This window comes from Bubalus kerabau, chromosome 23 (assembly GCF_029407905.1).
Source record: "Bubalus kerabau isolate K-KA32 ecotype Philippines breed swamp buffalo chromosome 23, PCC_UOA_SB_1v2, whole genome shotgun sequence".
Taxonomy (NCBI): Eukaryota; Metazoa; Chordata; class Mammalia; order Artiodactyla; family Bovidae; genus Bubalus; species Bubalus kerabau.
Genome location: NC_073646.1, coordinates 29,295,565 through 29,318,159, shown reverse-complemented (window position 1 = coordinate 29,318,159; position 22,595 = coordinate 29,295,565). Strand labels below are relative to the sequence as shown.

General features: G+C 42.3%; 2 protein-coding genes across 9 annotated transcripts in view; one reads left to right on the top strand and one right to left on the bottom strand.

The window, feature by feature from the left end:
* The window catches only part of LOC129638074 (S-adenosyl-L-methionine-dependent tRNA 4-demethylwyosine synthase TYW1), a 146,303-nt gene extending 138,190 nt beyond the window's left edge, over window positions 1-8,113 (bottom strand). For 7 of the 8 annotated variants that reach the window (XR_008707689.1, XM_055562579.1, XM_055562580.1 and 4 more), the window contains exons 1-5: window positions 7,943-8,113; window positions 6,994-7,124; window positions 6,083-6,220; window positions 2,141-2,242; window positions 47-241 (exon numbers count right to left, since the gene is read on the bottom strand). Coding sequence is in view for 7 of the 8 variants with exons in the window: in XM_055562579.1 (XP_055418554.1) it covers window positions 47-241; window positions 2,141-2,242; window positions 6,083-6,220; window positions 6,994-7,124; window positions 7,943-7,946 (570 nt within the window). In the remaining variant the exon portion in view is untranslated. Of the gene's footprint in view, window positions 1-46; window positions 242-1,351; window positions 1,475-2,140; window positions 2,243-6,082; window positions 6,221-6,993; window positions 7,125-7,942 lie in introns of those variants that run through there. The other variant, XM_055562584.1, reaches the window with a different exon arrangement.
* A 1,604-nt stretch (window positions 8,114-9,717) lies between these two features.
* SBDS (SBDS ribosome maturation factor) lies at window positions 9,718-15,291 on the top strand. The gene is made up of 5 exons (XM_055561723.1): window positions 9,718-10,048; window positions 10,661-10,790; window positions 11,516-11,716; window positions 12,278-12,442; window positions 13,578-15,291. Exons 1-5 carry the CDS (start codon window positions 9,921-9,923, stop codon window positions 13,704-13,706), a joined length of 753 nt encoding a protein of 250 aa, XP_055417698.1. The 5' UTR covers window positions 9,718-9,920; the 3' UTR covers window positions 13,707-15,291.
* The last annotated feature ends 7,304 nt before the right edge of the window (window positions 15,292-22,595 follow it).

The window sequence follows — 22,595 nt, the reverse complement described above, 5'->3', positions numbered from 1 at the left end:
GGAGAACACACATCTTGAAAAGATGACCGGATGAAAATGTACCCACCTTGTTGAAGTGGCTCACGTACACAGAATTTCCCAGGCCAAACACCGCGTATCTCATCCCCTTCAGGTACGTTTTGCCAAATCGAAAGTCGTTGGCTGCTTCCTCTAGCCACTTGCAGAACCACTCGGCGCTCTCAGGCGGTTGACCCTCAGTGTAGGTGGCAACCAGGAAGGCACAAACACTCTTACTAGTAACCTAACCAAGAAAAGCCATTATTTCAGAAGAGTGGCCAAGACCTAAGTTATCTCAATCAAGAGATCCTTTCTGAAATGCTGACATTCACAACACAGTAGCCTCTAAGGGTGCTTTTAGAAATGTTACTTATTTTCAGAAGAGAAAGAAAACACAGCCAGGGGAGAAAACCCAGCCCTCTGTTCCTGCCAACAGACCTCCTGGTGCCCTTCACCATATACTCCATCCCATTTCCCAGCTTCCGTTTGTCATATTAGAAACTAATGCCAAATCAGTCAGGAAGAAATATAGAAGAGATAGCTCTAAAAATTCCCTGAAAAATTAAAACAATAAAACGTTAAATGTAAAGTGACTTAACACTTGGCATCAACATCTCCATGGGAAACAAAAAACCAAATCAACAGTCCTATTAGCCACAGAATTTCATCTGCTTGAGTATGTCTTCACAGATCCAAGCCAGGAAGACATTATAAGTTATTGCTGTTGTTCAGTCACTAAGTCATGTCTGACTCGGAGACCCCATGGACTACAGGCTTCCCTGTCCTTCACTATCTCCTGGAGTTTGCTCAAACTCATGTCCATTGAGTCAGTGATGCCACCCTACGATCTTATCCTCTGTCACCCCCACGTAACCCTTTATGATAATTAAGTACCCAAGCTTGTTAATAATTTTTTAAATTTATTTATTTGGCCATGCTGGGTCTTAGTTGTAGCACACAGGATCTTGAGTTGTGGCTCACAGACTCTCCAGCTGTGGTGCTTGGGCCCCAGAGCACATGGACGCAGCAGTTGTGGCACGTGGGCTCAGTTCCCAGCACATGGGATCTTAGTTCCCCACCAGGTATTGAACCCATGTCCCCTGCATTGCAAGGTGGATTGTTAACTACTAGGCCACCAAGGAAGTCCCGCTAATAATTTTTTAACAAATAATTTCAAGCAGATTCAAGCTCACTCATTTGCATTCCAATGTGTTCTTGGGGAAAAAGAAAATGGATGTGTACAGCCAAAAGTTTCTCCACTAAGAAAGGACTGGCAAGCTATAGCCCACAGGCCCAATCCTGCTTGCTGCCTGCTTTTGTAAATAAAATTTTACTCGAACACTGTTACACTCACTCGTTTGCATATAGTCTCTGGCTGCTTTGTCTCAAAGGCAGAACTCCATAGCTGGCTGGCCCACAAAGCTCAACATATTTCCAAGTGGCCCTTTACAGAAAAGGTTTGTGGACGCCTGTTTCAAGGGCTTCTCCAGCTTGAGCTGCTCCAGAATCACCTGGGGTACTTGTTCAAACATAGCCCTGCCACGTCCAGATTCTGCTTCAGTGAGGTTGGGCCAGGACCTGGGACTCTGCAATCCTGATGAGTCCCCAGGAGAGGCTGATACTGCCAGTTCAAGGACCACACCCGGACCTCTGCTGTGGGCCAACCTCCCTACCTGGGTGTGGCTGGGGGAGGGGGCAGGACATTCCTTAGGTAAAGAAATTAAGCTCTCACAGATACGATGTAATGCCTGGAGGTCCCGCAGGCAGTAAGAGATTTCTCTAACTCCAAAACCCACACTACTTCTGTTACCCAAGTGGCCCCTGACGTCTCAGTAGGCTGACAGTAGGTTCACATACCCGGCACCCAGCCGTGAGTGACAAACTTCCTTGATTATGAGATTCGAAGCAGGAGGGAACTTCATACAAGCTTTCAGTCTAACACCCCTGAGGGACCAGCCCCAACCACTCCAGAGTCAGCACTCACCACCTTCTCGGCACCTCTCACTGATCCTGAAAACTCAACCAGTGGAAATCCCTTAGCGTGAAAATTAAATTTTATCTGAAGAGTCTATTTATCCCAGAACACAGCAGGTCAATTAAAATTGAAAGTTGTGACCAAAGGAAAAATAAGACAATTACCAACCTCTTCTATGAGATGGTCATCTGGGTCATAGTCCTTCAGATTAATCACTGCCACAGGCAGATTGAGGGAGCTAAGTGCTTCAGCCAGAATTGTCGCAAATCCCTAATAGGAGGGGAAAAAAATCAAATACAGTCTCCAATAAACTAAATAAGCGAAAGGTACAGTCTTCATTTACTCCTGTTGGCCAGGGAAGGAGACATTTATCAGGAAAAACTTTCCCACTTGACTGACAGTTATCACCATAAACACAAATACTATTCTCACTTCTACTGTTTTCTCGAGCACCTTTACAGAGATCAATCATTCAACTGTGCTGTTCTCGCTCTACAAGTACACAGAAGGGATTCGATCTCAATTGGCTTTCTGACATTCAGGCTGATTTGCCCTTCTACAATAAACATATAGACGGAGAAGAAATACTAAAGAGGCAATAGAATGGGAAATGTGAGAACTGTGAACACAATTCTGGAAGAGAGAAGCCAAACAGAAGTAGATTGACAGGCAGAAGAAAGCCTCAGGAGAAACAGAAAACCGGAGGGGCTCTGGGATCTGTCAGTCACTATGACAAAAATGGGAGGGAGCCATGGGCCACAAGAGAACCAGTCAGCAGAGAACCTATATACGGGACCAGTGAATCCAGAGCTGCTGTGTGTGTTCACCTTTTACCTCCAGGCAGACTCCGGCAAGCTCTTCTCCAAACAAAATGAACCGATGCTTGGAGAAGGCTACAACTTCTAGCCAGATGTTGGCACCCCAGGAAAAACCTCCTCCTCTTTTTGACTTGGTAGCCTAACACTTGGCTCACCACCTGCCGGGACTAAAGCTAAGCCTGCTCTAAGGCATCAGCAGACTAAGGCCTGCAGGCAAAACCCAGCCCTCTGTCTTTACAAGTGAAGGTTACTGGAATACCTGTTGCTCAGATGGTAAAGAATCTGCCTGCAATGTGGGAGACCTGGGTTCAATCCGAGTCGGGAAGATATCCTGGCGAAGGGAATGGCAGCCCACTCCAGTATTCTTCCCTGGAGAATCCCATGGACAGAGCAGCCTGGCGGGCTGCAGTCCATGGGATCTCAAAGAGTTGGACACGACTGAGTGATGGACACTACTGCAATACACTCATGCTCATTTATTTACAAATTATCTATGGCCTCTTCCACAAGGCATCAGCAGAGCTGAACAGCTTCAGCAAAGACCACACAGTCTATAAAACCTGAAAATCTAAAAAATTACATGCCAAATAAAATATCTAGCCCTTTACAGAAAAACTCTGATAAACAGAACTGAAAGCTCTAGATAACATGATCCCTTGAGAGGGAAGTGAGCGCAGATAAAGACACAGTCTGAAGAACTGTACCCTAAGATGCTCCTATCTTTGGAGAGCAAGAAGATGGGTAGAAATCCACCAATGATAGTGAGGAAGGTGAGCCTCGGCATAGGAGGAGAAGAACCTAGAGACAAGTGTCCCAAAGTTCAATAAAGAAAGTATGTCAACAAGGAAGGCGTTGTTGTGCAGCTAACACGTCAAGGAAGATGAAGACTGAGGATGAATTAGCCACATGCGAGTCACGCAAGCCACGTGCGAGTCACGTGAGCCTACCTGAAATGGGTCAAGAAAAACAGAACAAAGACCAGAGATGGCAAGCACAGACAACACTTTCAATGACTTTTCAACACAAAAAAAATCGAGGTGGTAGTTAGAGGGGGATGTGGGGCCAATAGGCAATAGGTCACACAGCGTACCCTGAGCTACCTTGCACAGAGCATCCAGCAAGAATTTACAACCGGAGAAAACAAATCTATTTGGAGTTGAGAAAAGCCACATCAGTTACCCCATCATTTCACCCCCAATATGAACAGAAAACTACGGACCACCAAGACCATGATGAGAACAAGCAGCAGGAAAGAGAAATAGCAGCAGAAACTCTGAGGAAGTGGCTAAATCATGGGACCGACAAAGGAACTCACTGAAATGTATTTTTAAATTATGAAACAGATGCTATAAAAATTGCACAGGATGGAATTTTTACAATTAAAAACACTATAACCTAACTAAGACATTAAAAAAAAAAAAAAAAGGTTTGGGGGACTTCTCTGGTGGTCCAGTGGCTAAGACTCCACACTCCCAATGCAGGGAACCCGGATTTAATCTCTAGTCAGAGAACTAAACCCCACATACCCAAATGAAGATCCTGCATACCTCATCTAAGACCCAGCTCAGCCAAATAAATAAATAAATAAATTTTTTAAAGGTTTGGAGCTGAAATTCAAGAAAAAGTATGAGAGAAAGGATTCAAAATGCAGCATGCATGCATGCTAAGTTGCTTCAGTCCTGTCCAACTCTCTGCAACCCTATGGACTGTAGCCTGCCAGGCTCTTCTGTCCATGGGATTCTCCAGGCAAGAATACTGGAGTGGGTTGCCATGCTCTCCTCCAGGGGATCTTCCCAACCCAGGGATTGAACCCACGACTCTTACATCTCCTGCATTGGGAGGCGGGTTCTTTACCACTGTGACTCCCTTGAAACACAGACCATCCAAAAGGTCCAACATCCAACAGAGTCCCAGAAATAAAGAACAGAGAAAACAGAAGGGAAAAAAAAGTTGACCCAAGAAATAGTAGCAGAATTAATGCACACAAAATTTCCAAAACAAAACAGCACAAGTATCCAATACAGTGTCTGTAAAAGACCCACCCTAGACCCTGTCTCACACAAGCTCCAAACATCAAGGACAAACAAATGATTCTAAAAGCTTCCAGGAACAACAACCAAAAAAAAAAAAAAAAAATTCATCTATGAAGGGATGTGGCAACCAGCCTCCTCTTCAGCAACACTGAAGTGATACTATCAAAGTTGGAAGGAAAACTTTTGACCTAGTCATCTATACTCAGCCAAATATGAATCAGCCAACTTCAAAGCCAAACAGATAAATTCAGATGGCACACCTTTAAAGGAGGTGTACCACTGAATTCATATCATCTATGCGGGCAACAACATTAGGGTGCTGAGATCTGAGGAACTGACTGATAAAAGGAGTCAATAACTTTTATCTAATTGGAATAAATCTAGAAACGTGGCCCAGCAGGTTCAAGAAATAACCCTCAGAGGAACTACAAACATAAATAGTTAAAATAGATTCTCCAAAGTGTACTTGCATTATGAACCCTCTGTGTGTTGTTACTATCTGCAAGTATTAACTGGATCTTTTTTTAAAAAATGTAAAAGCATGCATAAAAGAGGCTAGAAATGAGACTTTTTATGAGAAACAAAAAAAGGACTCTGTTTTGGCCACCCAGATGCCTTTCTTACATTTCTTCCTGTTTCATGCTCTGTTGCTGAATTGAACTGAGTTGAACTGAATTATAAGTGACCTTAATTAGGATACACAGCAGGAAGTACTGAAAACCTTTTTAAAAAGAGTAGTATTCTACAAAACATACACAAGAGGGCAGTAAAACTCTCTATAATACTCTACCAAAATAGCGACTTGAAATTTTCAATTTATTTTCATGTTAGCCTTAGATTCTTTTCCTAGAAAGCAATAAATAGCTGTGACTTTCATAACAAAAAAAAACAGGCAACATTCAGATACAACTAAAGCATCTTTCAGCTCTATATCTGCATTTTGTATCTATACAGTATTCAACATATATCATTAATACTTTTAACACTGTTAGAAATCAAAATAGATTTTAATTAAATAGATATGTGAAGTTGTGAACATAAGGACCCATACTGGACACTGCTGCTGCCATTTCTCACTAGTCTCTACTTCTATAGCCAATAATGGACTTGGAACTCCAAGTCTCCATTCTGCTGAGCAGAAGCAAGTTTTGGAACAAAGACCCTGCAAGACAGTGGCCGCCACACATTAAAGAACACTTTTCAGAGATTATCTTAAAAGATCAGGAGACCCAAGGAAAAGTGTCATATAAAGTTCTCACCTTTGCTGTGCCAGTCTGAGAACCATAAAATATCTTCACTCCAGACACAAAGACTTCCTTCTTTGGACTAGAGATATAGCCATTCGTCATCAAATTCTGAGATGCTTTTGGAATGGTTTTCTCCTGTGAGTTCTTGTTCTTGAAATAAACACAATATCCATCAAGTTTCAATCTTCTCCCAACTTCATTAGGGATGAACATTAGCTCAGATACTGACCCATTTTATTATTCTCTTAATCTTTCTATTGTACTCCTCAAATATTGACTCCTTGATATAATTAGGTTCTTTAAAACCAGGGACCACATTTCTTAAGACTATAATGATTCCCATTCCCTCCTGGATAAAACTATACATACTTTCACGTATAATGTTTTAGTGGAGTGACAGTACAAATTTATTTTCTGATTCTAATTAGTGGAAATAAAAGAGACTACTATCCCTTAAAGGTGCTGAGCAGATTTTCAGTATTTGCAAAATTTAATTTTTCATTACAAAATCCTCCTGAATCTTAAGAATGCGATGTCCACAGTCCAGCAAAGAAAAGCTAAATAACTTAATCTATAAAAATTGACAAGAGGGACTTCCCTGGTGGGCCAGTGGCTAGGACTCTGCGCTCCCAATGCAGGGGGCCACCGTTCAATCCTTGGTCAGGGAACTAGATCCCACGTGCCACAACTAAGACCCAGTGCAGCCAAATAAATAAATAACACTTTTTTTTAATTAACAAGAAAAAAATGGGGGCATGATAAAAGTATGTCTAGAGACCAAATATGAAAGGAATCAAAAGTTCTTTTTAGAATTTCCATATTTTTCTGGAAGCCTTAGAAAATCTGCACTCTGAAGTCCCTATAAAATCTGATGCCAAATACTCTCCAGTGGAAAAAACAACAACAGCAGCAGCTCCACTCACCTGCTTCCTGATGACAATCTGGAAACAAATCCAAAGGCTAAAACCAAAGGCAAAGCCCAAGTATATGTAAAACCTGTTTATCCATAATGATATTAAAGGTGAGGAGAAGTCCCAGGTATCCAAAGCAGGATCTAAATTTAAAATGATCCATATAAACAATTTTATTTGTAAAGTTACACATACAATGATGCCCATCCTTATAAGCATTATAAAAGAAAAGCCAATCTTCATATTCAAAAACCCTGCTCAGAAATCTGTAAAATACAACGCTAATAAAACAACACATACACATTATGTGATAACGTGACATAATTATCATGATAAAATGCTAATTCAAAAAATAAAAATTTTTGTTTTCATTTAGATATAGCATTTGGAAGGAAAGGAATATAAAGTCAAAACATTGTACTTGGAATTACGAGTTAACTTTTCTTTTTGTTAGCTGCTCCATCAGAAAAGCTTAAAATAATACTAGAAGTATTCCTCTTTTTTTTTTTTTCTAATTTTATTCTTAGAGACCCAAAGCTTACTTAGCAAAGGATTCTCAAATAACTGACCTCAAGCCCCACAGTTTTTAAGGGAGATCTGGATGGACCTGGCCTCAAAAGCTGAGTCTGCGGGCAATTTCAAAGACGAAGTCTAAAATTTGGGGCTTACAGGTGCCACTCCGCCCAGGAAAGGACCAAAAGTCCTCAACACACGTGGGTAATGGGGAAAGGCAGTTTTCTCTGCGTTTTACCTGAGGGCAGAAGCGCAATTCTAAATTCATCTCCTAGCCTCAGAAGGCAAAAGCCAGGTCACAAGCAGGGATCTGTCCTCCCAAGCGCCCAGTGGCACCGATCCTGGCCGGAAAAGGGGAACACATTCTAGAGGAAGGGGCCCGAGGGTCTCAGAAAAATGATTTCCTCCCTTCCTGGCCCCACGAAATTTGCCCGTCTGGGGCCCTTACCCATTCTCCTCAGAGCCTGAGCCCTGCGGCCCGACAAGAGACCAGGTCTGCGAACCTAAAAAACTTAGGGTCCGGTGTGAATACTGGGAGGCCGCCAGAACTACCTCGCAGCACTAGCTGTGTGCCCGGAGCCAGAGGAGCTGAAGACAGCCATGCCAGTTACAGATCTTTCCGATTGGCTCAGAGGGGGAAGGGGCGGGCCGAGGGGGAAGCTCCGCCCAGAGTTCGGTGGGAGAAAGCCAAAGCCCTCCGGGCCCTGCTCCGATTGGCTCAGAGGATAAAGGGGCGGGCCCAAATGAAAGTACCGCCCAGAGCTCCGGGCAAGTAAACGGGAGGGCTGCCAGCCCCAAACAAATGCCACTGAGGAGGAAGGCCTCAGTTCAGTTCAGTCGCTCAGTCGTGTCCAACTCTTCGCGACCCCATGAATCGCAGCACGCCAGGCCTCCCTGTCCATCACCAACTCCCGGAGTTTACCCAACGCCATCCAGCCATCTCATCCTCTGTTGTCCCCTTCTCCTGCCCCCAATCCCTCCCAGCATCAGGGTCTTTTCCAATGAGTCAACTCTTCGCATGAGGTGGCCAAAGTATTGGAGTTTCAGCTTCAGCATCAGTCCTTCCAAAGAACACCCAGGACTGATTCTCCTTGAGGAAGGCCTGGGTGCAGACAAAGCAGGGTTGGAAACAAGAGTTTTTGTTCAGTCGTTCAGTCACGACCTGCTCTTTGCGACCCCATGAACTGCAGCACGCCAGGCTTCCTTCCCTTCGCTAGCTCCCCGAGTTTGCTCAAACTCATCTCTATTGAATCGAAGATACCATCCAACCATCTCATCCTCTGTCTTCCCCCTTCTCCTCCTGCCCTCAATCTTTCCCAGCATCAGGGTCTTTTCCAGTGAGTCAGCTGTTTGCATCAGGTGGCCAAAGTACTGGAGCTTCAGCATCAGTCCTTCCAACTGATATATTATATCCAACTGATATATATAGTCCTTCCAACTGATATATACCAATATTCAGGGTTGATTTCCTTTAGGATCGACTAGTTGGATCTCCTTGCTGTCCAAGGGACTCAAGAGTCTTCTCCAGCACCACAGTTCAAAAGCATCAATTCTTTGGCACTCAGCCTTCTTTAAGCTCCAACTCTCAGATCCGTACATGAGTATTGGAAAAACAGGAGTAGTTTGGGGTGGAGGGAAGGTTGGAGGGGCGAGAGAAGAGGTCTGCGTTAAGAGACTAAGGGCATCATCAACCGAATGCAACGTGTGAGCCCGTTTGAATCTCAATTGAAACACGCCGACTGTAAAAAGTCATTATTTATTTAGGGGAAAATTAATTATGGACTGGCTAGGAGATGCTATTAAGGGATTATAATTAATCTTGTTGCATGTATCTGTTGGAAATTTAGCTAACCTTATGACGAGTTGCCTTAATATACTCCAACAAAAAAAAAAATGAGGGAGAATGAAACAAGAATGGCAAAATGTTGGTAACTGTTGAAGCGGGGTGATGGGTACATGGCAGTTCATTACACTTTTATCTAAACGTTTTTGGTGTTAAACTTTTTCCATCATGAAAGGTTAAGATGGACCCTGAAATCGGCGGAATTGTAAGGCGTCAGGCACTAAGTTTCCACCCGGTCACCAAACTTCGGCTCCACCAACCAATCGGAGTTCTTTTCGTTGGCGAAAGAACATTGCGTCAAGAAAGAGCGCCTCTCTTTCCGGGCGCAGAACAATGTCGTAAAAGTCAAAATCCACAGACGTTATTGGTCCCTCTTCCTCCCCGGGTTTCCGCTAAACCTGACGCCTGCGCAATAAGTTGGGTGGCTGTATTGTGGCGGCCGGGTTAGTTACGGCGCCGCGCAGTGTGCGGTCGTTACTGTCCCGCGCGCCGCCGGGTGGTTACATCTAGGTGCGGGTGGCCCTGTGGCCAGCTGCGCGGGCCTGCCTTGGTTCGCCGGCTCCAATATCTGTGAGCTGCCAAGATGTCGATCTTCACCCCCACAAACCAGATCCGCCTGACCAATGTGGCCGTGGTACGGATGAAGCGAGCCGGGAAGCGCTTCGAAATCGCCTGCTACAAAAACAAGGTCGTGGGCTGGCGGAGCGGCGTGTGAGTGACCCTCTCCCTCTGGGCCTTGGCCGAAGCGGGTAGCCTCTGAGGCGGCCTCCCTCTGGTCGTCTAACGAACCGGCCAAACTGGGGTCTTGTCAGCGAAGGAGAATAGGAAACTTATTCCTGCTGCCTGGGCTTCGCGTCTAAACCAAACGTTCCCTTTTATCATTGGTAGTTTTGGTTTCGGGTTTGGTTTTACTTTGCTTTGTTGGTGTCATAAAAGCTACAGCCAAGAAACCTCCATAATCGGGGTCCTTTTCTGAAAATGATCAAGGCAAAGGGCGTAGTCTTCCAGGTACTTCTGTAGCTGGTGCGTCTGTCACAGTTCTCTGCTCAGTAGTTTGACTTCACTGCTGCCATCTAGGGATCGGAATTCCTTTGGCACCAGCCGGACCCCACCCCTCAGTGATTCACCCATATTCCCACGACGTTTTTCCCCTATAAGTGAAAGCGAATCCAAACAGTTCTGGATTTTGAAAATGTCACCGAGAGTCATTTAGGAGTATTTGTTGTTTCTTACATTATCATTGCCCATCTTGTCTTTTAAGTGTGGATGAATGTCCAAGTTTCAAGAGTACTCACGTAGGACTTTCTCTTCTATCCTCACAAGGGAAAAAGACCTTGATGAAGTGCTACAGACCCACTCAGTGTTTGTAAATGTCTCCAAAGGTCAGGTTGCAAAGAAGGAAGATCTCATCAGTGCATTTGGAACAGATGACCAGACTGAAATCTGTAAGCAGGTGAGTTCTCAGGGCCGCAGCGTCACTGACCCTGATATCCATTAGCGTTAGATATTGTGTTACAGGTATGTTAAGCTTTAATAATGTACTGTTTGTTTTGTTTTGTTTTTTTGGAGTGAACATTTATTTTGCAATAATTTGATCTGTACAACATCACTTTTAATAATTCAGGACATGGATTCTTTATATATTTATTTATTTGGCTGTGTTGGGTCTTAATTGCATCACAGGCTTAGTTGCTCAGTGGCATGGGAGATCTTTGTTCCCGGATCAGGGAACGAACCTGCATTCCCTGCATTGCAAGGTGGACTCTTAGCCATGGAAGTTGGACCACCATGGAAGTCCCAGGACATGGATATTTTTTGCAAAGGCCTCCAGAAATCAGATTATCTGCTAAACTGCCTTTTTTTTGTCCACTTATATATTTTTTTAGTGTAATAAACCTGAAAAGAGAACTTTTTTTATTTTCAAGTATTTCATCATTTCCACCCTCTGCTAAGATTGCCTTTACCCCTTCCCCCATCTAAATAAGTAAGATTTCAAAACAAGGTAATCCAGTGCCTCCTTTAGGCAGAGCTCAAATTATTACCAAATATCAGTAGATGAAGAGAATGAAATTTAATTTTATCCCCCACTATTTCATTCCTGTGGTTAGTTAACAAATAGTGTGGAACAAAGACATTGCTTTCTTAAACTTGCTGTTTTGTTTTGTTTTTTTTTTTAAGATTTTGACTAAAGGAGAGGTTCAAGTGTCAGATAAAGAACGGCACACACAGCTGGAACAGATGTTCAGGGACATTGCAACTATTGTGGCCGACAAATGTGTGAACCCTGAAACAAAGAGACCATACACCGTTATCCTTATTGAGAGAGCCATGAAGGACATCCACTATTCAGTCAAACCCAACAAGAGCACGAAACAGCAGGTGAGTTGTTATATATATGTAAATATACACACATATATATAATAATTTTGTTTCTTTTTGGCTGTGCTGGGTCTTTGTTGCTGCACACTCTTTCCTCTATTTTCAGTGCATAGGCTTCTCATTGCAGTGGCTTCTCTTGTTTCAGAGCGTGGGCTCTAGAGCATAGGCTTAGTTGCTCTGCGGCATGGGATCTTCCCAGATCAGGGATCAAACCCATGTCTCCTGCATTTGAATTCTTTACCACTGGGCCATCAGGGAAGCCCAAGACTTCTCTATATATTTTGGATACTAGTACCCAATCAAATGCATGATGCCCAGATTTTCTCATATTCTATGGGTTGTCTTTTCACTTTCTTGACAGTTTTTTGAATCACAAAAGTTTTAGTCTTAAAGTTAAGTTTATCTATTTTTTTCCCTATCGTTGCTAATGTTCTTCATGTCATCTAAAAAACCATTGCCCGGTCCAGCTAGAAGGAAACTGCTTCATTTTGAATACCTTCCTCAGTAATGCATCAGAAGAGACAAAGAAATTGCAAACATTTTTTCATTTTGTCTTGATAGGCTTTGGAAGTGATAAAGCAGTTAAAAGAGAAAATGAAGATAGAACGTGCTCACATGAGACTTCGGTTCATCCTTCCAGTAAATGAAGGGAAGAAGCTGAAAGAAAAACTCAAGCCACTGATCAAGGTTATCGAAAGTGAAGACTACGGTCAACAGTTAGAAATTGTAAGATTAGCATACTCTTGTTTCTTTGCTTCCTCATGACCAAAATAGTTTCTTCTGTAGTCATAAATGTGGCCCAGACACTTAGAAAGTGTGAACAGTAAGACATTTCCGGAAACATCTTAACCTAGAATTAGGTAAAAAGGTCAAGATCTCCGTAGAACAAGATTGTAGTTAAGAACACTTAAGATTGCTTTGTGTTTGTTTTTTAGTTAAATGATTCCCAGTAAGGAGATATGGGTCATGCTCGTTTTTGATGAGAGAGTATATTTTACAGTGACCCTTCTTTCAGTCTCATTTACCACAGAACGTTTTTAAAAAGCAGCGAGCAAAAACATCATGTCTTTGGGTCCTCACCCCACAGCTTCAGATAACATGTAAATTCAGCTGTCTGCAAACCCACATCTTAGAGCTTTACAGCTTCCTGACAAATAAATGAGCTCTAGAGCAGGATCTAATGCCTGATGATCTGATGTAATAGAAATAGAGTGTGCAATGAATGCAATGTGCCTGAATCATCCTGAAACCTCCCCGCCCCGATCCGTGGAAAAATTATCTTCCACAAAATTGGTGCCAGAAAGGCTGGGGACTGTTGTTCTAGAGGATTGTTGAACTTATTACTGTAGATGTGAAACAACAAAACTCTCAAAGTTCTAAAATCTTTGCAAAACTTTGCACATGGTTTCTAAACAGGCCTTCCTCCCCCTTACTTTTTTTGCCTTCAAATGTGGCTCCAGAGAGATGATTTCATTGAACTATAAATTTCAATGCTAAATTTAGTATGCAGAGGACCACAGCCTTCTAATCTAACCGCTTCATTTTACAGCTGAGGAATCTGGAAACATCCTCAGTAGGGAAATCAGGGCTTCATCACAGGGGCCTGAGTGCTTACTGAAGGGCAGAGGCTAGACTAGAAGCTAGCCCCGATCCTGTGCAGTCAGAGAGAGACCCAGAAAGTGTGGCATATTCATCTCAGAGCAAGTTACAGCTTCGTCACTTATAGCTGATTCACTGTGTTGTACAAAAGAAACTAATACAACATTGTACACAACTATACTCCAATTAAAAAAAATTTTTTTTTAATGAAAGAAAAAAAGTTGTGTCCTCGTGTGGTCAGCAGCTGTTTTCCATGTTTCAGGTGTGTCTCATTGACCCCGGCTGCTTCAGAGAAATCGATGAGCTCATAAAAAAGGAGACAAAAGGCAAGGGCTCCTTGGAAGTACTCAGCTTGAAAGACGTGGAAGAAGGAGACGAGAAATTCGAGTGACCGTCACCCATCTCTTCAGCTGTCAAACACTAAAGCGTTTTCATTTCCCACAGTCCTGTTTTCTTTGTGTGATCAGCCAAATACTTGTTCAGATGAGTGAGTTGCTGTTTTGCATCTTTGTGGCAAACGTGTACACAAAAACACGTTCCTCAGTAAGTATGATGATGTGGAATTCATTTAGTTTTAATTATAAAATGGGGTTTTAGGCAAAAGTGAAAATCCAAGATACGAAGTTCAGAGAAGCATTCAGTTGCTGCCTCATGCCTTTGTGGCTTTCCCAGGTGAAAGTTATTGAGATAACTTTCGGATAAAAAGTTAAATTTTGTACCTTGTAAGACATTAACGTTAGGAGGGTATGTCTGTATGACAGAAAAGGAGGATTTGCCAAAAAAGAAAACCTAGAATGTCTTATTTCTACTTAATGAAACGTGTGTATGGGGGTAACTATATCACGACATAATATAAAACTTGGATGATGACTTCCTGATTTTCTGAAAAATAGATATATGATGACTGCAGGACTTTAATATTCATCAAACATGCTGCCATAACTTAGATTATTCTTGGTAAAATATAAAGTCATTTATTTCTAATTCTTAAAGTTTATATTATATATTATTAGAGCTGAAATCTTATGTAATCAATAAACCACTTTTTATTTTTGTTAAGCTATGGCTTGTATTTCTAGACAGCTTCCTAACTCCCTTTCTTTTCTCTGCCTTTTGTCTGGTAGGATGGGCGAGTATGGGCAAGTTCTTAGCAGGATTAAACTTGTTTGTTTGGGGGATGGGGCTTGTTCGAGGCAGGCCTGTTCTGTTAAATACCTGGGAAATCTTGGTGAAAATAATTTGGGATGTAATTGAATTTGAGTATTAGTATTTGAGCACTTAAATAGACAATGTAAAAGTTGTTTAAAATCTGCTTATCCTCAAAAGAGATAGTCTAGAACACAAAGTAAGGTTTCGCTCAAAATAAACATACAAATCAGATGTATTTTATGGATGGAAGTATTTTTAAGTGAAAAAGATTTCTTGACCTAAACAGGTCTTGATTGGTTTTATAAGCACACAGAATCCACTGCTAATACAAGCTCTCAGAAGTGCCCCCATTTTACAAAAACTTCAATTGAAATAATGAACTCAAAGTTTTTTCTCATAACATTAGAAGAAATATTTTTGTTGTTGAATAACATGGGACACACACTTTAATGCTGAAATTAAAATATTGTTCTTATACAGTCTTCAAGACCCTCCTCACTGATTCCATTTTACTTACATAATTTGTTTTTTATGAAGATAATTGAAACTTGAAATCCTGGGAAGAAATTTGAACCAATGAGGTTTACATTTTTTATTTCTAGCTTAAACAGATAAAGCAGTATTTCAGATCAGAAGTCATAATTGCTAAAATGTTCAACAGCTGCATATCAACGAGAGAAAGATAAATGTTACTATAACACTGCCTTAAGTTTTTCCCATTCTCATACTTATTTCTTCTAAAAAGCTGGAACTTTAAGAAATGTCAAATGTAGACCAACATGAGTCATGTTTCTGAACCTATGACAAATAAAAAAATGTTTACCTTATATTAATTTCATTATTCAAAATAATTAAAAAGTTTGGTTTGTAATCATTTTTCCAGTACTACTGCTATAATGCATTACCTTAAGGATTATTGGTTTATTTTGTTTTTTTGATGTAAGCTTTACTGTGTACATTTGGTCAGGATGACATTCAGAATTCAGCCTCTTCTATTTTCAGAGCTTTTTTCTTTCTATTATTATCTTTTTAATGTTTGTTTATTTGGCTGCACCAGGTCTCTGTGGCATGCAGGATCTTTTGCTGCAGCAGAAGATACTAACATTTAGCTGCGGCATGTGGGCTCTAGTTCCCTGACCAGGGATTGAACCTGGGCACTGTGCATTGGGAGCATAGAGTCTTAGTCACTGGACCACCAGGGAAGTCCCAGAGCTTTTTTCTTTGAAGCTTCCCTTATTCCCATACACAATTATTTGCTCCAGCCTGTGTAACCTCATATATTTTGAAATTCCCCATTTGGCCTTGATTTTTGCCCAATTGTGTGTTATAGAGAGGGCTTCCCAAGTGGCTCAGCGGTCAAGAATCCATCCACCAGTGCAGGAGACTCAAGAGACACGGATTTGGTCCCTGGGTCAGGAAGATCCCTTGGAGGAGGAAATAGCAACTCACTCCAGTATTCTTGTCCGGAAAATTCCATGGAGAGAGGAGCCTGGCGGCTACAGTCCATGGGGTCGAAAAAGTCAGACCGGACTGAACACACATGCAGTGTTACAGAGAGCTGCTTACGCATCTGCCTGGCACGCTAGATGGTGAGCAGCTCAAGGGCAGGAGATGAGCCAGCTCTGTATCCCACTCTGGTTTGGACCTCGTAGAATAAACGTCTGGGGAGTATAATAAGCATACTCTCAGTGGGGATTCAGAAGTGAGGATGAGTAATGGCAAATTTGGCTGACTAATGACTTAAGCTCAATTGAGTTTTGTCAGCTAAGCCAGAGCTTCCATTGTTCATACCCATGCATGCTGGTGTGCATTCTCTGGTAGTTTCTCTCTAACATATCCCCTCAGCCCTCAGGGCTTTTATGTCTGCCAGCAAGCAGCCTCTCACACTGACCCCACGGTGTCATAGGTGCCCATGCCCTGGGCTGTGATGGGGGGACATAGGTCAGTACTCATTACTGTAAGCAGAAGCCACACACTCGATTTTAACCTGCATGCTACCCTCAAGCCCCCATCGTGAGGTCCCTATAATTTTGGTAGTCATAAGTTTCCTTATCTAGAGATTTTTGCATCCCTGCTCTTAAATTACTGAAATGCAACATACTCACTATTTGAAAGTACTTTTCTGCTGCTACATATTAGGGGTGGTCGTGTATACCTAGTTGGCCACTAACAGCATTTAATGGCTGAGATGATGGAGGTCATTGATTTTCATCTACACATATATGTTAATAGTACCTACAAAATTAGCAAGTCTAAATGTAATTTTGTAGCAGCAGCGATTCTTGTGAGCTAAAAGTACAATCCAGGCTCATTCTTTACCAGCTCGATTACTTCAAAAATGGTTTTACAACACTCTGAGCATGTGAACTTAAAGGAGCTCAAGACCCCTTCCAAATACCTCAGGAAGAGTCATCAGCGTCACCAAATTCCTACATATTTTCAGTTGGCAGAGAAGGGAAATAAATGGATTATGGAGGAACTGAACAGAACAGGGGCATTTTTACTGCAGAAAGGAGCAGACCTGTCTTCTACACTCAATGCCATTCATATCTTAGGACATTTTTCCATGTGGTAATACACTTGAATGCCAAAAGATTCTTGAGTGGCACTCTTCCTGGCAGATAAGCATGGTTGACATACTTTTCAAGGGAAAGGAGCCACAAGTTTACTTATTTATCACATCATGCAGAAGTAGAAAGGATGAAGACTAGGAATCTTCCATGTAATCAAGGAATCCTGCAGGTAAAATAGTTTGTGCATTTAAACTAGTTTGCAGATTATAGGACGGTTTTGGACATACGCAGAGGACCCTAATGGGCTGCAGTCCATGGGGTCGCTAAGAGTCGGACACGACTGAACGACTTCACTTTCACTTTTCACTTTCATGCATTGGAGGAGGAAATGGCAACCCACTCCAGTGTTCTTGCCTGGAGAATCCCAGGGACGGGGGAGCCTGGTGGGCTGCCGTCTATGGGGTTGCACAGAGTCGGGCATGACTGAAGCAACTTAGCAGCAGCAGCAGGTATGACAAAAGGGAATAGTAAAGAAAGCATTTCTTGGGACTTTCCTGGTGATCCAGTGGTTAAGAATCTGCCTTGCAATGCACAGGACCTAGGTTCGATCCCTGGTGGGGGAACTAGGATCCCATATGCTGTGGTAAGCCTGCGTGTACACGGCAACTACAGAGCCCGTGTCCCACAGCTAGAGAGCCTGCGTGCCACAACAAAAGATCCCACATGATGCAACTAAAACCCAATGCAGCCAAATATTTTTTTAATTGTAGCATTATTTATTTTAATTGTAGGATAATTAGAATACTGTGATGGTTTTTGCTGTACATCAGTATGAATCGACCATAGGCATACATGTGTCCCCTCCCTCCTGAACCCGCCTCCCACCTCCTTCCCCACCCCATCCCTCCAGGTTGTAACAGAGCACCGGCTTTGGGTTCCCTGAAAGTGTTTCTTAGTGAAATTTATATAGAGAGAGAATTGTGTAAAGCTTGAATGATAACTGCTTGATTTTCTCAGCAACATGGTGATTGTCAGGAGTTCAGTAATTGGGTTGAACATGCTGACATAATTAAGGTTTCATAATCATATAGGATATTGTTTTTAAAAGGGCTTGTCATCTCTGTAGTTGGGATATTTCTTATGAGTAAAATCAATTAAAGAACTATACCACTATGTAAATAGGATCATCCCTGTTACCAGTCACGCAAAAGCAGTGAGATGGATCTTCTCCAGATACAGAGGGTATAACTTGAAATTTTCATGAAACTTACTTTGGGAGCCCCTCTAAGAGAGAGAGACATCTTCCAGAGCAGTGGGAACCAGGTACAATGAAGCCATTCTGACTTTGTCCAGGAAAGCTGAATGAGCCTCGTATTATGGGCACATGGTACAGAAGACAAACTTTTATATATATGAGCTCCCCAAGCCAGAGTCCACAGTGACAAGGGCAGTAAGTCACTTGTATTGATTCACCACAAAAACCGCTTCTCACGGGGCAGCTCTATATATTCTTGTGTCAAAAAGGTCAGAAATTTATTTATAGTAGTTCATTCTCCCAAACTACCCAGGGAAGCCAGTTAGTCCTTATTAAAACATTTGTACCCAAACTACAAAATGCTTACTGTCAACAGTAGTCCCAGAGTTTGAAAGCAATAGCCTAAGAATTTTTATTAAATGTTTAGTATAAGACTTAAAATATTTAGAAATTTTTAATGGAATGTTTGCACTCCCACCTACCTGTTGAAATAACTTCAAAATTACTACCAAATCACCGTTGTTGTTGTCTAGTCGCTAAGTCGTGTCCGACTCTTTTAGGACCCCATGGACTGTAGCCTGCCATGTCCCTCTGTCCATGGGATTCTCCAGGAAATAATACTGGAGTGGGTTGCCATTTCCCTCTCCTGGGGATCTTCACAACCCAGGGATCAAACTTGCATTGGACCAAAATCACTGGCTGTCATATGAGAGGCTAGAATAAAGTCTGGATAAGGATTGCCCAGACAATTTTGAAAAAGATTACTCGAAAGGAAATTGTCTCACCAAATAATAAAACTTTAAGCAACTATGATCAAGCCAACATAGAATTGGCAATATAGAATAAGACACATCCATCAATAATCTAGAGCCCAGAGGTGTGGACCCTAGACCCCAAATAGATGAAAAGGTAATATGAAGTTCAACTCCAGTAAGCAGAGATTTTCCCCTGCTCACCCTCCCACACACCCACCAAACCAAAAGATGCCTGTACCCTAATCTCTGGAATCTGTGAATATATATTCTTAACAGGGCAAAAGACATTTTGCAGATGGACTTAAGGTTACCTTAAAATAGGGAAATTACCCTGAATTATCCAAGTGGTCCCAGTGTAACCACCTGAGTTCTTAAAAATGAACAAGGAGGACTTCCCTCCATCCCTGGTCAGGCAGCTAAGGTCCCACCTGCCACAGGGTGTGGCCAAAATTTTTTTTTTTAAAGGGAAGCAGAACAAGCAGTTCAAAGGAATGAAATGAAGGGAGAAGGGGGCAGGAGGGATTAGAACCGTGAGGGGCACCCCCCTCACCACTGCTGGCGTCTAAGATGGAGCAGTGGGACCATGACCCAGACAATCCAGGCAGCTTCCAGAAGCTGGGAAGGGCCCCCAGCTGACAGCCATCAAGGGAATGGGGACCTGAAAAGAATTAAATTCTACCAACAACCTGAAGGAGTGAGGAACTGGACTCCCCCTTAGGGCTTGCAGGACGGAACAGAGCTGGCCCTGTGAGTTTAGCCTAGTGACATCTGAGCTGGGCTTCTGACACGCTGCCCGTAAGGTAACAAGTTTACGCATTGGTGGTGGTTTTGTTTTGTTTTTTTCTGGGCGGCATGTGGGATCTCTAATTCCCCATCAGGGATTAAACCCACACCCCTGGCACTGGAAGCACAAAAGTAGTAGGAACTATAGATTATGGATGTTCCAGTATGACAAGCATAAAGAGCTGATTTGCTTAAAGACATCTGCATAGTTGATGTCTGCATCTGCATCTGTCTAACAGAACTAAACTCCTACATCATAACATAAAGAGTATTAATTTTACTAGAATTGTAGAAGTGTAAAGATAAACACATGAGAAAATGTAGGAAATAAGGTGTTAGAAAACATAGGAAAATATTTAACCTAAGACTAAAAGAGACTTTTATAAAGGAAACCTAGAAATTACAAAGGAAAATAAGGATATAACCACGTAAAAAAGTGAAATTTCTGACTTCAAGAAAGCATAGAGAAAATATAATTGCAAGAAAATATATACAGTATTTAAGACCGGTGGCATGTCAGCAAGTCAGGACAAACGAATAAAACGGTCTTAATGCTCAACCCCAAGCACTACAAATAATATGCAAAATAAGATGGTCAACTTCTTTCAGAGAAATGTGAAAAATAATTTTCTATCCATCATATTGAGAAAAAGATTAAAAAAAATTCTGACGGTGGCAAGGATGAGGGTGGAACCAACATTTTCACACATTTACTAATGAAAGTATAAATTGCTACGGTCTTTTAGGAAAGCAACGTGATGGTATCTTTAACAATTTAAATATGTATACCTTGCTGCTGCTACTGCTGCTAAGTCGCTTCAGTCGTGTCCAACTCTGTGCGACCCCATAGACGGTGGCCCACCAGGCTCCCCCGTCCCTGGGATTCTCCAGGCAAGAACACTGGAGTGGGTTGCCATTTCCTTCTCCAATGCATGAAAGGGAAAAGTGAAAGTGAAGTCGCTCTGTTGTGTCTGACTCTTCGCGACCCCATGGTCTGCAGCCTACCAGGCTCCTCCGTCCATGGGATTTTCCAGGCACGAGTACTGGAGTGGGGTGCCATATGTATACCTTAGATTTAGGTATCTGTCCTCCAGAAATAAATTATCTAAATTCAAAGGATATACATGTTTTCTGCAGTAGAAGACCTGAAAATGACTTCACCCTCCATAGCACATAGTTAAATAAATTGAGATACCTCCTTATTGTGAAGTATTAACGTAGTTTTTACAAATAAGAGGTACTTACCTGTTACCCATGATGTGGAGGCGAGGCGAGGGAGTAGGCCAAGGGAAACGCATTATAGAGCAGTGAGTTACAGTCTGATCCCATTCTTACACATTTTGGAGCGGTGTAGGAGAGAAAGACTTCCTTCTCTTCTGGGTTCTTTTGCTGGTTGGATCATTAAATTGACGCAAGACAGATTAAAAAGGAGGAAAACAAATGTCACACAGCTGGGAACTCATACGAACGTGAGACACAAAGAAGTTGACCGACGCAGGCAGCTTTTGTGCCTTTTAAACAAGGAAACAATACGTTTGTGAAGCATTGGTAAGACTGGGTTTGAACCTGGGATAGCAAATCAGTGAAGTAACAAGGTTTGTTCATCCAGCCTTTGGGGCGCTGAATTCCCTGTTTCCGGTGATGAGAGTGCCTTCCACCCTCCTGGTACAGGGAGACACATGTCACATAGGAAATTTATTTCCTGCTTTCAGGGGGACAAAAGTCAAGTGTCCTTCTTGCACTGACGTCTCTTAAGTAACCTTAATTCGGAATAATCGATGTGCCCAAGTGGCATATTTTGGGGTGGCATGACCTCCTCTTCAGAGGAAAACCCTTAAATATGTATGTATAGATTGATACATGTTTGAAAGAGCATAGAGGAATCTGTGCAAAGTATACATGTGACTCACACAGCCTACTACAGCCAGCACGATTATTTTTGAAATTAAAAAAGGTTTCAAAAATACGATAATGCTAATTTTAAGCTGTTGAGTCTTGAATAGTGTGTGCGTGCTCAGTCATGCCTGACTCTTTGCAACCCTATGGACTGTAGCCCACCAGGTTCCTTTGTCCATGGGGTTTTCCAGGCAAAAACTCTGGAGTGGGTTGCCATTTCCTACTCTGGGATCTTTCTGACTGAGGGACCAAACCTGAGTCTCCTACGCTGTAGGCAGATTCTTTACCACTGAGCCCCTTGGGAAGCCAGTGGACCCAATTCCACCCAAGCTGGTGGAATATTAGTGGACCCAAATTATAAGGCAATTTAAAATAATCCAAACATTAAACTTATAAAATAGAAATAAATTGGCAAGGGGGAGACTTCCCTGGGGGTCCAAGGGTCCAAGGACTTTCAATGCAAGAGACACAGGTTCAATCTCTGGTCGAGGAAGAACCCACATCCCATGCAAAAACTAAGCCCATGGGCCACAGTTACTGAGCCTGTGCTCTAGAGCCTGCAATCTGCAACTGCTGAAGCCCATGTGCCTAGAGCCCGTGCTTCGCAATAAGAGACGCCACCGCAATGAGAAGCCGGTACACCACAAATACAGAGTCGTACCCCCACTCGCCACAGTTAGAGAAAGCCTGCACACAGCAATGAGCCAGCACAACAAAAAATAAGTAATTTTTTTAAAAGAGCACACCCAATGTAATATTTACCATGTTCACCTTTTAAATAAGATCTATCGGTAAACCACAAGCTGTCAGTGTTATCGAAAAAAGTGAGTGAGTACTGGGGGGGGGGGGCGTTTTTGCCTAATTTGGGGTCAAGATGCTATCCAGTAAGGATCAGGGGGATTTCTGGCAATAGTTACAATGGGACTCAG